Here is a 14,267-nt window from a genome sequence, read left to right on the forward strand (position 1 = left end):
AACAACGGTAGCTGAACATTGTCGTCGGCTACATTCTTCGTTGTCCGCACAGCTGCAACATCGCAAGACTGTCAAGTGAGAGATATAGTAATGTACAGGCTTCACCCTGATGATTTTCTTTCACAGAGTGTGACTAACTTGAATAATATCTTGCAATAATTCAAACTTCTAGGACACATGTGTTGTCATTGTGCTCAGACCCAGTTACCAAGCAGGGTCACTTTTCCTTTCCATGCAATCACCGAGTGTCGTAAGAATACGAAAACTGATTAACTATTTACTGCCAGTTTTGTGTTTTTTCTAACGACCAATTTCAGTCTAAATTTTCAGCCTTAGTACCATCATTCTAGTATTTCACAACAGTAGCTTAACTAATTTGCTATTTGGTGTATTAACTTCAGTCACTTAAATAATGTAAAATTTTACTGGAAAAACTAATAACTAAAGATGCAGCACACACTAAAAGTGCGCAATTTCATTTATTCTGTATTTAGCTTAGCGAGTGACTTCTGTTGGCTTGGTATATATCTTATCGTTGTTGTTTTAAAAGTGAAATCAGTTCTTCATTTTCTTAAAGTAGATTCAGTTCAGTCATTCAATAATCGAAAGTAAATTGCTTGCCTTTTTCTAAATTTTACATTACTTTACACTGAGGATACTGAAAGTAATTTTTTTTTTTTGCATAACAATGCCTATGTTAAGCCATTCATTCATTTAACCAATAACTCCATTTAATTTTACTTACAAAATTTAGTATTTCAGAATAAGTAACTGCAAACTCAGTGCTTTCTAATTCATTTATTTTCTGGTGAACTGTCGTGCTGTGGAAAATCGTGACAACCTTCTCTTGCCACGCCAGTGACTGTTTGCTTAAATCTCTTTGCCATTACCTTTCTGAAGATTCTAGGGATTCATTGCCCTAGTGAGCTGGCGACCGTTTAATTATGCACTTTTTAGTTAATCATGTGTTTTTGTGTTATCAGTGATTTTTGTAGTAAATATTACGTGGTACCCTTTTCTACCCTATGCAGTTCATGAGCAATTGTACTATACTCCACCCATTTCAAAATTACCATCAGTATTTAGCTTGAGTTTCGAACAGATTCTTCCTTCAGAAGAGTCTGTTGTACACTTTCCTCCAACCAACCGGCGTTATTTTCTTCGGTAACAATAGCCTTACTCACCGCAAAATTTCATGAGGCATATGCGATCACGATCAGCTATGTCCCAATCCAGTAGGCAGATGAGGAAGGGGAAGATTAGCCGATTAGGAAGGTGGAGGTTACGCTACTTCTTCAGAATTTGCTAATGTTATTTGTTTCTTTTTTCTGTTGATATTTGCTTCTTTTTGCACCTCGTGGATGAGTAGCTTCTTGTTGTGCTATGGTATTTTTGTCTGCTTGCACAACTGGCATCGCAGACATTGGGTTTCTTTCAGTGATTACGGGCAACTCCTAATTTTGAACAGCTAGATTTTTGTTAACGACAGTATTTTTTGCTGAGATGAATCAAGCAGTCTGCTTACTCCGGCTATATTAGACAGGTCATTCTTTGGGGATTTTCATTTTTCTGAAGACCTGAAGAGTTTTTACACACCTCTCAAATCTCTTAAGTCATTATACAGCGATTTCTGTCGTACTGCAGAGCATAGAAGTTGCTTTACACATCCCACATCTGTGAAATCAATTTCGGAGATGCCCGTTTCCTTATTAATCTTTATTTATTTATCTAAATAACAGTTTCACACCCCCAGAGACTTCTAAATCGTTATCTGATGATTTCTGCTGTTGCAGTGGTATGAGAATGTGCTTAACACCTGTCACATCCGTGAGATCATTAAATAGCGACTTCTGCAGTTGAAATGGTTAAGTAATTGTTTCAAACCCCTCTCCGTAACGGTCGATGCTGTGCCAGTCGGTTCTGGACTTCCACATGTACTGCATACATATTTTTGTGAATCTTATTCCCAGCTGCAGACAATAGTGGTTCCACTACGCACGCATGTTACACTTCCCTTTATAGCTCTTGTACATAGTGTTTTAATTAGACAAAATTTTTCAATCTCAGTAAGCTGAGCTGGTTTAATCATTTCAGAAAATGGTTATTTCCAAACATTTGCAGTCTGTGTTTCGACCTCAGTCTTTTTCACTTTCCTAATAAGAAAGGTGCCCCTTTCCTTTATTTTTTCTATTTTATCTTCCACAGGGTGTATACGATCTGTGACAACCGGGAGATCCGGGAAAAACCCGGAAATTTTTTCATCCGGGGGGAAAACCGGAAAGAACCAGGGAATTTTTTAGAATTTCGGGAATATTTCATTGTTCTAGTTTTCTGATAAATTTGTAATTATGACTGGGAAAAACCGACACTCTAACAAAGGATATTACTGTATCCCGCTACTGCAGAATAATATTCAACAATAAAACATAAACGAGAGAGAAAACGAAAATAACTTAATTTGCAAAGGAAATGCGCCAGATACAGAAACGACACACAGTGCAAGTGTCTGCCAACAGCAAAATGTGTCAAAGGTTTTAGGAAGACTATGGAATGCTTCATACTCATGCGCGTGCTAAGGTGAGTCGCGTTTGAGTAGTAGGTTCTCCCGCTTCTGGCTACAGGAATGTGGCTGTTAGCTATGCAAGCAGTCGCAACAAGCAGCTAGATACTACCGGGAAAAGGAGGCGCAAAATCAACATTCTTGAGGAAAAAAGACTTGTTTCACAAAGCACCTAGCATCCAACGCAGGTTGATCTATCGATTATTCATATAATTTTGAAACGCATCCCTGTTGGTTTTTGAATATTTTTGAACACATTTTCAGTTGGTTCCTGAATGCGTCATAAGTTGATTTCTGAATGCGCGCATAGTGCACATGATGTCTCTGTCAGAATACTCGTCGCATCTAGAAGTAAACTTTCCGAAGACAGAAGGGGACGGGGCTATACGAGCTGAGCAGAGTAAAGCCGAACGGATGAATGCCAATCGCTCGCTGATTGTGTGGTTGGCTGGGTTTGCGAATGGTCAGCATTGTTATAATTACTAGCGAAATCCATAGATTCAGTCTACCAGAATGAAAATAAACGACTAACAGGAATAACAGGTGAGAAAGATTACGTATTATCTTCTCGGTGTACCCAAGAAAATGAAATTTTAACAAAATTTTTGGCCAGATCGCTACACTAGTAAGGACGAGTTGTACAGTCCCCGGATAGCAGCCGCGTAAGTTCTATTCTGACAGCAACACGGAAAACGTGTTGTACGAACACGTAATAACACCTAACCAGAGAATAATCGCGGGATAGGTAAACCGGTGAATACGGCAGGGTTAGTGAAGTTAATCGGCGAACAAATTTTGACAATGGCAGGAACAGCTACAAAATTGGTGGTGATTGTTTGTTAGTACGAGGAAGGACAACAAACGGGGACATCACACAAATTATGGAAGAATAAGACGATTCCAAATTTATATAATAATTTCGTAATACTACTTTTCGATCTCATGCTTGATAAATTGGTGCGTATGAATGAAATGTGAAACAGAGCTTTTTTCTTGTAGTAGGCTTAACAGGCATTTGATATTGGTACTTCGTGAATTATATTCTGTCGTGTTATAAAAATGACCATTTGTGCCAAAACAGTCTCGTTTATTTGGTGTGTGTTACAAAATTGCTGCAATATTAGAGGGGCCTATTTTGTTTTATCTAGCAGATAGTGACAAAATAGACGTAATCAGATCGAGAAACCACACCGATCTTGGGTATTATTTGTATTAAGATCTTTTTCAGCATTAAATAACGACATTTCGATTTTTCATGTAGCAAAACGTTTGACGTACTTTGATGAGGTAATAGATTCTTCCGCAGAAAGGAAAGCACGCCATGTAAAGCTGTAGCAAAATTAGAGAGAAAAAAAATGCTAGGATTTAAGGATTGAAGAAATGTGTACTTTCTCGTGTCTCTTGCCTTTATTGGTTTTATGTATCCTATATTTCATTTTGTCACACAAAACAGCAAGTTAATAGCTAATAGGCAATGGAGTGCAAATTTTCTGAAGAGTTCTTGTTCTCCCGATTAGAAATAATCCCATCTGCTATTAATTGGTAGATTTTTTTTTTAAAGAGGGGCAGGCTGTCAAACCGGCTGACTGGGAGCAGGAGAGGCACCACGAGACATTTCAATTTCCACTGTACTGAATATAGTTTGATGGCATCCATTACAAAATATACACGTTTCAATTCCACAGAGCGAAATACAGTGACGTGCGATAGAAGAATGCTGTATGAAGAGGCGTGGCACTGCACTTTGGCACATTGAAGACCAAATATCATGTCTTACATTTCCTCGTTTAATGTTTCAGACTTTTCAGAAAGATGTGCGCTACAAGATGAACATATTTTTGAAAATTCGATTTTTTTAGTATTGCCCTGTTTAGCAAATATCGTAGATCTGGGGCTGATGCGCAGAGCAGTGGGTAGTCTCCACGTGACCAGTGTTTACATTTAGTGATTTTGCTGTTTCCCCTTCGTTTACTCCCACGTCAAATGAAAACAAAACGGATATCTATGCTGGGAGCTATCAAGTGAATTAGAATACATTCACATAATTACGGAAGGCAAAAATATGTTATTAGTTTCAGATTTTATTTTATTTCCACCTTTCTGACAGTCAAGCATTAATCGCCTTGCGGAACAATGAAGTTATTTTTGTCTGTTTGCTAAAGAAATTTGACTTTTGTTAACCTTTTCCACAGAGGCAGTCAATGTATTTGAAACAAAATGTTTAATTCCACAGTACTGGCTAGTTTCAACTATTCGATGCATTTCAAGTGCACGTCTTCTAGCACGTATGGCATTGTGCCATAATAAAGAACCAAACATGATATAATACAGTACGGGTGCTCCAAGAAAATTTACATCCCAAAAACCACACTGAAAAGCTTAATATCTGGTCGAGGTCTACTTCATTGGGAATCTGGACATACAAATGTGCACTTCAAGTATTCATTTTAAATGCGCACATGGTTCACGATATCCCGATGCCCTTGGAGTATCCTCTGATGTCTTGTTGCTTTTATGACATAATGTATGATCTTTCAATGTTTTACACGTACGTACATACGGACTTCCTACGCCATGGTAGTTGTGCAAGCACGGTGTCACCCGTTATCCGCGCTCCCAGGTAACTGCGGAAATGAACCTATTTCTAACAGGTCGCGGGAAAATAGTGCGAATGGTGGTTTGAAAAGCGTTACTTTCAAAGTAAATATCCTTTTACGTAAGTTGCACTATGTGCGAGAATGTATCATGAATTTCTTAAATCATAGAGTGTTTGACTCTAATTTTAAAATCAACTCTTTGATGACGAGCCATTTAGAAGAATTTCGAACCCTGAAGATCAGACATTTATGTCATTATTAAAAATTTTACTGGCGCATTTGTGTGATATATCTTAAAGTGTAACACGCTACAAAAAGATCAACATTATATGCGAAAGCTTAGCTTCTCTTGCAGCTTATTAACCTGAGGGACTCACATTATATGTGAAAGCTTTGCTTTTCTTGTAGCAACACTATGTACATTAATTTAAACTATTAACTTTCCCTGTTTGTGTATTCGTGCTACTTAACGGTGATGTTGCTGTTGGCTGACTGCATCACGTGTCCTATTCTCGGAATATCCGCTGTCATCGGCTGGCGAGACCACGTGACATAAGCTATGACTGGCTTACAAAAACGCATCAAAATCTCGATTTCAGTGATTCGGAAGGTAACATTCGGTGTTTGGTGGAATTCCAATGTATATTTTCGTAATACGAAAATACTCAGCGTACATGTTGCTGCAGATCAAAGATATTTCCAGAACGTGTCTTTTTCCCCTGAGTTTCATTTCTAAAGCGGCGGGAAATTCTACGCCCCTATGTAAAACCATTCAAAGGATTGATAAGTTTTGTAGTCCTGAGGGAAAATATACTGTCACTTAACACAGAAAAAATACGTGTTTTCAACCAGGAGAAAGTTTATTTTTAACCGGGAAATCCGGAAATTTTTTTCCTTGTCCGCGTATACAGCCTGTTCCACCATTCGTAATCTATTTACACAGCAGTCTACTTTTCTGATAGATCTCCGATCTGTTCATCAAAAGACTTGAGAGTGCGGTCGAATTTTTTGTTTAAATGAGCCATTTTTTAAAAATAAATGTTTCTCTTGCTGCTTCCTTATGTGCCCTTACTTCTTGTCTATCAGCTTCAGCTTTCTCTCGATCCTCTTGTGCTGTCCTCCTATCTTCCTCTGCTTTCTACCCCTTATCCAACGGCAATTTAATCCATGGTGGAATGTCTCCCATTGCTCTTAACTTTGCACTGCAAAGCTTCTCATCTCTTCTGCTTAACCCTTTCCAGCCCAATTTTTATTTACTTGTGGGAAAAAAATATTTTTTCGCGCATTTCCCTACATAATGATTGGAATAATATATATTTATAAGAATTTTTGTTATTTTTTTGTTTTTGGAGGGAAATTTGGGATGACTGCATATGGCATCATTGGGCAGGATTTGTTTCCTTCAGTCAGGTGGTTGGGATGTCACAGTGCTTGGTAATGGAACTTGAATGAATATTTTAATTACACAATTTGATGCAGTTTATTAAAGAAAAATTAGTACATACAATAATGCAACTTGCATTTCAGGACAATTTTATGTTTTTTTTTACATCATGATTGTTACTTTACATGAAAATTTAAGAAACAGTTCCTGTCTTTGGTAAAGCAACGAGGTTTATTACATTTGATGCATTTCGTTCGAGAATATGCTGTAATGCACAATTTACATCTCTGTTTGTTTTCTACATGCTGTGGCCAGTGTCCAATGTTGTCATAGCTTACATCATCAACTGGGCTGGGAACCAATGGGGCTCGTTTGTTCACAACTGTAGGCGATGGACTGTCAACTGTCATCTGGTGGCCTTCCTCGTCTTCTCACCAAAATGTCTTCTGCTTTTAGTAGTCCATGAGCTACATCAGACCGAAAAATTAACAGAGACATTTGTTTGGTAATTCCTCTTTGTCTGCAATGTCGGCGGTATAGGAGCCACGCATTCACATCACACATGTCAAGGAGGTGGAACACGATCCTTAGATAAAATCTTTTCACACCAATATTACTCCTATACAAAGCAACCAGCATGTCTGCAAATCAACTCCTCCCATCGAACGGTTATATTCTCTAACAATGTCTGGCCTTGGAACATCAATATATTTTCGTTCTCCCACTGACCAACGTTTCACTGGTTCTACTGGACTTACTCCTTTGTATGATGATGCAAGAAAGTCAGACTTGTTATCATACCACTTCAGCGCTATGATGTTCCTTTCTGTTTCAGTTCAATAATCGTATGATCCTCGTCCCTGATTTTTCAGCTCACTGTCTGCTTTTAGATTGCAGCCTTGAAGTCTTGTGGGTCTAACAGTTCCAACAGCCAAAATGCCATAGTTTTTCAGGGCAGAAATAAGATTGTAAGAGGTGAATCAATTGTCTGTAAACACTTTAATATTTTTATATTTTGGCAGTCCTTCCACAAGCCTTATCACAATATCACCACTTATACCAAGACCAGTATCATTATGTACAGTTCCTTTTCCTCGATATATTTCAAAATCGTACACAATTCCACTAGAACAAGCATGGGCAAAAACTTTTGTACCCCACTTGTGTGGTTTGTTTTTTACATACAGTTTCAGAGATGAATGACCTTTGAAAGGAATGATTAATTCATCCACTGAATGATATTCCTCAGGTTCAATAATTGAAAAACCTTGTTTGATTTTGTCAACAAATGGTCTCACCTTGAACAGCTTGTCATAATCAGGGTCATCTCTTTGTTTCATTTTAGTGTTGTCATTCACATGTAAATAATTCCTTAGCTTATCAAACCTATTTCTAGGCATTGAGTCAGCTATTGGAGAAAATCTTGTAGCCTCTGCCCAGTACATTCTGTAACTAGGCATTTTCACAACACCTGCTAGGATGTTTATTCCTATATGCTTTTCTATTTCACGAACATTTGTATCTAAAGACGCACCTGTTTTCTGTGTGCAGTATAGATTAGATTGATCGACTGGGTTCTGGATAATGTCATCACTACACATTGTTCTGAAATATGGCAAAGGTCTTAGTTCATCTCCTGGAGGGTAAGAAAAAACTGCATTACATGATGTGTCCACTTCTATGTCCTTCATTCTCCACCAAAGATCCCGGTGTGTATCACACTGAATTTTCTGAGCTGAATGACTTGGTGCAAGGTTTAGCTCAACAAGTAATCTTGAAGCTAAGGGAACATCATCTTCATCATTGGCTTGAGGGTCCAGAATTTCAACCATATCAAGGTCCATTCCTTGTAGAAACTGTATATCCAGTGTAGTAGGGTCCTACTGCCGAGCATTTTCAATCTCTTCCTCCACATCAGACGTATCAAGGTCCAAATCAGATAACCTTCGAGAAGCAGAAATATTTCTTCTTCTGATAATGATTTATGAATGCGAATCATCTGGTAAATAAACCAGGAATTTTTTACTAAAGCAGCAAAAAAACTGGTAAATTATATCAATAAAAATTTTAACATATTAATATTAGTTAGTAGAAAAAAGCTTCAAAAGAAACTTGAAAATATTAGAGTTACACATTATGGTAAACTTTAGTCGAAGTTATTGCATGTACTACATTTGGTAACATAACAAATGCCCAGTTATGCCAAATGGAATCACATATGTTTGTGACTTCCAAGCAGAAAATTACCGCAACTAGCATTATTTTCAAAGTGTTTCCTAGTTAATTTACACTTTCAACAATAATTTATTGGTCTAACTTTTATATTAGTTTGCTTTCTTTACCTTGATATAATATTTTGAAAGTCCAGCTGGGTGCACTGTCCAGTAGACACCATGCAACAATACTTTTGTCAAGGCATTGTAGCCTGGTGCTCTCTGTTTTATCGAATTCACGGTAGCCAACCTAAGAACAGTGAACTTTAGAAAGCCCTGCACACTTGTTTATAATCTTTGGACAAATAGTTTGGCCTTGGGAAAAAGTTAAATATTATGATGATGCCATATGGCATCACTGGGCTGGAAAGGGTTAACACTAGTTTGATTCTCATTCCTCCACTCGCTAACCTCTTGTTTATCCCGGGTCAAAGGCATGGTATCAATTGCTGCTGCTGCTTTCCCCTCTGGAAATTCTGCAATACTCTGTTCCCATTCAATCAGACTTTCATCACGGGTAACTTTTCTACTCTCCCTAGAGCTGCCTCTGTCTTCCCTATCCATTGTTTGTTTTTAAATCGAGATGATAAAAAAAATAGTAAACACAAACAAAAAGTCCTAAACAGATGAAACATTTTCAATTCTAGTAAACCGGTATACTTTCACACAACGAAGAAGTCTCCCGACATACATCAGTAAAATCGACATACAAAATATTTTGCGCTAGCGAAGATGCCGCTATTGAAACTAAAAGAAAGGAACGAGGCACAAACCAATTGTGACCGCCAATTATTCTTTACAACAAAATTTTGCATGTGAATCTGCGCTTCATTGTGCTGTACAGATTGTGTATCAGGCCATCCAGATGTAGACAATGCTGGATAGCGTCGACATGAAATGTTACCTTTTTCCTTGATTTCCTCGTTTATATTGGTTTTATTTTGCAAAGAGATGTCCTATGGTTCGGCACCAGCCATGCAAACTGCCTGCCTCTCTCATGAACTCAGGAAAGTAAAGGAAAATTCTCTCAGAGATTTCTCGCCTTCGAATAAATAAATAAATATATAAATGAATAAATAAATAAAACAAAAAATAAAAAAAATTACGAGCTCTCTGTTCATAAATATTCCCTTCATACAGAATATAACAACTAAATCTTCGAGCTGAAAAGTCCTCAAATGGATCTCAGTGGGCGTACCTGTATTGCAAGCGGTCACGGTACAACGATAGCACAAATTAAAAAAAAAAAAAAGTGACTGAACGTATTTGTAAAATTTTAAACAATGAAGGGTTGCCTGTTCAGAGACGCAAAGTTGAGCAAAATAAGTTAAATGGATCACTCTTGATTAATAAAGTTTATTTTGTAGCTGTAAAATATGAGGGCGAGCCAAACGAAAACCTTAAATTTGTAATATTAAATCGAAATTTCGCGTCGTTATCCTGTAAGTTGGTAAGCATGCTACAAACAGCGTGCATAATGGCCTGTAGGTGGCGGCATAGTGCAGATGTACACATACCGTCTCAGTACTAGTAATAAAGATGGCCGTCCCACTTGCGACCTGCACCATGGAAGAACAGCGTTCTCTTATTCGGTTTTTGCATAGTGAAGGTGTGATGCATGTTTGTCACAGCAGCAAATCTACGAATGGAGAAGGAAGTTTGCAAATGGTGTGACTTCAGCGGAAGATGCTCTTCGTCCAGGTCAGGCACAATGAGTTGTGACTCCACAGAACGTTGCAGCAGTTGAAGCCATAGTGAAGGAAAACCGCCGACTGACACTGAATGACATTGCAGCATGTTTACAGATTTGTCATGGGTCAGCACACCACATTGTGCATGATGTGCTCTAGTTTCACAAAGTGTCTGCAAGATGGGTGCCACCAGTAAAATCCTGAAATGAGAGAACGAGGTGTTGATGCTTGTGAAGAACTTTTTCGGCACTTTGAACGAGAAGGTGATAGACCTAGCTTGCTTGCAAACATCGTTACTGGGGACGAAACCTGGGTTCACTTCCACCAACTGGAAACGAAGAGAGCAAGCAAGGAATGGCACCATTCATCATCGCCAAACCCAAAGAACTTTCGAATAGAACAATCAGCAGTGAAGGTTATGCTGACTCTCTTTTGGGACGAAAAAGGCGTAATTTTGGAGCATTACATGCCTAGAGGGACCACTGTCACCAGTGCATCATACACAGATCTCCTAAAAAATCATCTGCAGTCTGCAATCAAATCAAAGCGGCGTAGATTGCTGTCAGCAGGTGTCCTTTTGCAACATAACAATGCAAGGCCCCACATTGCCCGTTCAACAGTTGCAACAATCACAGACCTGCATTTTGAGTGTCTTCCTCATCCACCATACTCACCATGCCTTGCCCCACGTGATTTCCATATGTTTGGACCACTCAGAGACTAATGGGAGGAAAGAAGTTCCATTCTGACGAAGAGTTACGCCACGCGGTGCATGAACGGACTACAAAAAGAACGTTTTTCTAAAGGAATTAATGCACTTGGTAAGAGTGGGGGAGATTATGTTAAAAAGTGATACAGCTTTGTACCACTTCTCCACAATAAATAATATTTTAAAAAAATTAAGGTTTTCATTTGACTCACCAATTTCACTTTTGTCGGCTTTCTCAAAAATATATGAAACAGTTGTGTTCAAGCATCTCCTTAAGCCTCTGACTGCAAATAACATATTGTTGAAGTCACAGTTTGGATTTCTTAAGGGTTCTGATATCAGGGTGAGTTATTAACTATTGCCACTAAGAATAACTCCGAAAGTACCATAGGAGCTGAAAAGTTTGTGTGACAAAAGTTGCATGTGTCAATGTTGGACATTATATGACATTGGTTTTTTGTTGCTAGGTGGGGTCACTTCAGAGATATGAAGGTCAACTTTGTTTTTTGAAATGGGATGCTTTAGCTTGGTACTTATTTTCTGATAGTGGCTATCGAGACGAAGCCAATGACGTGTAACAGTAAGGTCGACGAAGGTCGCAAAGGTGGCATGAGTGTCCATTTACAAAAGGTGTTTGAAGTGATGACCTTTGGTATCAATGAGTACTACAATCTTCTTATCATGGACTGAGTGGCATTCCTTATCACATCGGCACTTATTGAAGCACATGCTCTGACAGTTCTCTCTCACATATCTTCAGGGTAATTGGAACGTCTTTATAAACAATGTCTTTTACGAATCCCCACAGGAAAAAATCCAGAGATGTCAAGTCTGGCGAATGAGCTGGTCACGACACGTCTCCTCCATGTCCAATCCAATGATCTTGGAATTGTCTCTGCAACTCATTTCTAGCCATCAGTGAAAATGTGCTGGACACTCATCGTGTAGATACCACCTTCTATTCCTTGTTCCTAAACGTATTTCTTCCAATAACAGACCTAATGTTTCTTGCAGGAATGTTGTGTATTTCCTACCATTAAGATTTCCTTCCATGAAATAGGGGCCTATAATTCTGTCCTCCAGAATCTCACCCCATACATTCTCCGACCACAGTTTTTAGCGAGCAACTTGCTGCTGCCAACATGGATTTTCAGTTACCCAAAAATGCATGTTATGCAAATTAACATTCCCATAGTTCATGGATGTAGCTTTGTCAGTAAATAAAATCAAACTAATAAATGTGTCGTCCCTCTGAATCTGAAGTTGAGCCCATCGGCAGAATTCAGTGCGATGCATACAGTCCATACTAGTTAATTCTTGGTGGAGACTGATATGGTAAGGATGATATTTATGGCGATGCAGAACATGAACAATACTACTCTGGCTCATGCCAGATTTCCTGCTGATTTCACATGAACTAACACAAGGATCTTGAACCACAGTGGCAAGAGTACCAATTTTCGTTTCCTCGTTTCCTTTGTCGGGTATGTTCCCGATGTGTTAAAGATCCACTTGCTCACAATTTATGGTACACGTATTTAAATGTGCAACATGTAGGGTGAGTATGTTGAGGATATCTTTCAGTGTATAAGTCTCTAGCTCTCACTGAATTTTGTTGACATTCTCCATAAATGAGAAGCATACCAACTTCTTTAAAGGAACACATCATTCACATTCGCTTGATTTGATGATACTAGTATCATAGTTCCTATTAGTGTTGTATTGTGAAACTGCCGAATGGTGTTTGCATGTCAATGGCACGTTAGATGGATACGCCATATTCAATGAATATTTACTATTTGCGTGATATTTGAGAGACAATTGTCAGAGCATGTGTTTTGATAAGTATCAAAGTGATAAGGAATACCAATCAATTCATGATAAGAAGATTGCAGCACTGCATTGATACCAGTGAACATCACTTCGAATACCTTCTGTAAATGGACATTCATGCCACATTTGTGACCTTTGCTGACCTTAAAAAAAAAAAAAACCTTACTGTTACACATCATTGGATTCGTCTCGATAGCTACTGTCAAAAAATAATCACCAAACTAAAGTATCCCATTAAAAAAAACTAAGTTGACCTTCATATCTCTGATGCGACCCCACGTAGCCACAAAAAACTAGTGTCATATTATGGACCCCATTGTCCCTTGCAACACTTGTCCCACAGGCTTTTCAGCTACTATCATACTTTAGAAGTTACTCACCCTGTAGAGAAATCTGTTTACACTTACAGTGAAAATGTACTCAATTCATTAGATAAAAAATTAGAGTCTACTGGCATATTCTGTGACCTGTCAAAAGCCTCTGACTTTGTGAACCACAGCATTCTCTTAATTAAATTAGAATAATATGGTGTCACCGGCAATGCTGCGAAGTGGTTTGAGTCTTATCTGTCTAACAGGAAACAAAGGGTTTCATTGCAAAATAACTGTGCAGTAAGCAGTCAGTCTTCATCATGTACTAATTTAAAGCAAAGAGAATGCTTCATGTTTCACTCAGAAATTCTAACAAACCTCAGGAGGATAGGGAGCACTGCAAATTACACTGTAGCATCCCAGTGTCATTAAAATCCAAGAAAATGTTTATTAAATCTGAAATTAACAATACAAACTATAAAATATAAACTATTTGGGAGGTGGCCAAAAGGGAGTCAGGAAAAATTACATAAGAGACAGACAGTATCAAAGTGTGACATAATAGAAGGTTAGATTAGATTAGGTTAAATCCAGTTTTCATTCCATAGACCAAAAAAATGAGATGATTCTCGTGGGTGTGAAACATGTCAGAAAGTATAACATAAAAACATAAAATATTTGAATATAGTACTTACTACCCTGATAATTTGTCAGGAGATTGTCAAAATAGGTGAATACAATGTGGTCAACTGGAACAGCTAATATTTACAGAATGAACACTCTGTCAGAATGAAACATTGTTATGCACTATTAATAAATTTATCATACACAAAATACCTAATATTGACAGTTGTGACCAAGTGCTGTCAAAACTGAAATCTAACAGCCATTTTTGCTTAAGGTGGCTTAACAGTCTCTGTTAACATAATCATCTATAGAGTAGAAGGTGTTGCCTATCAAACAGTCTTT

General features: G+C 38.1%; 1 protein-coding gene across 1 annotated transcript; it reads right to left on the reverse strand.

The window, feature by feature from the left end:
* Positions 1–7,521: 7,521 nt before the first annotated feature.
* Positions 7,522–8,385, reverse strand: LOC126176429 (piggyBac transposable element-derived protein 3-like). Its single transcript, XM_049923586.1, has one exon. The coding sequence runs from the start codon at positions 8,383–8,385 to the stop codon at positions 7,522–7,524; it is 864 nt and encodes a 287-aa protein (XP_049779543.1).
* Positions 8,386–14,267: the final 5,882 nt, after the last annotated feature.

The sequence above is a fragment of the Schistocerca cancellata genome, chromosome 3 (genome assembly GCF_023864275.1).
Source record: "Schistocerca cancellata isolate TAMUIC-IGC-003103 chromosome 3, iqSchCanc2.1, whole genome shotgun sequence".
Lineage (NCBI taxonomy): Eukaryota > Metazoa > Arthropoda > Insecta > Orthoptera > Acrididae > Schistocerca > Schistocerca cancellata.

Coding starts and splice junctions, on each gene's coding strand:
- LOC126176429 (XM_049923586.1), bottom strand. CDS start 8,385: ATGGACCTTGATATGGTTGAAATTCTGGACCCTCAAGCCAATGATGAA.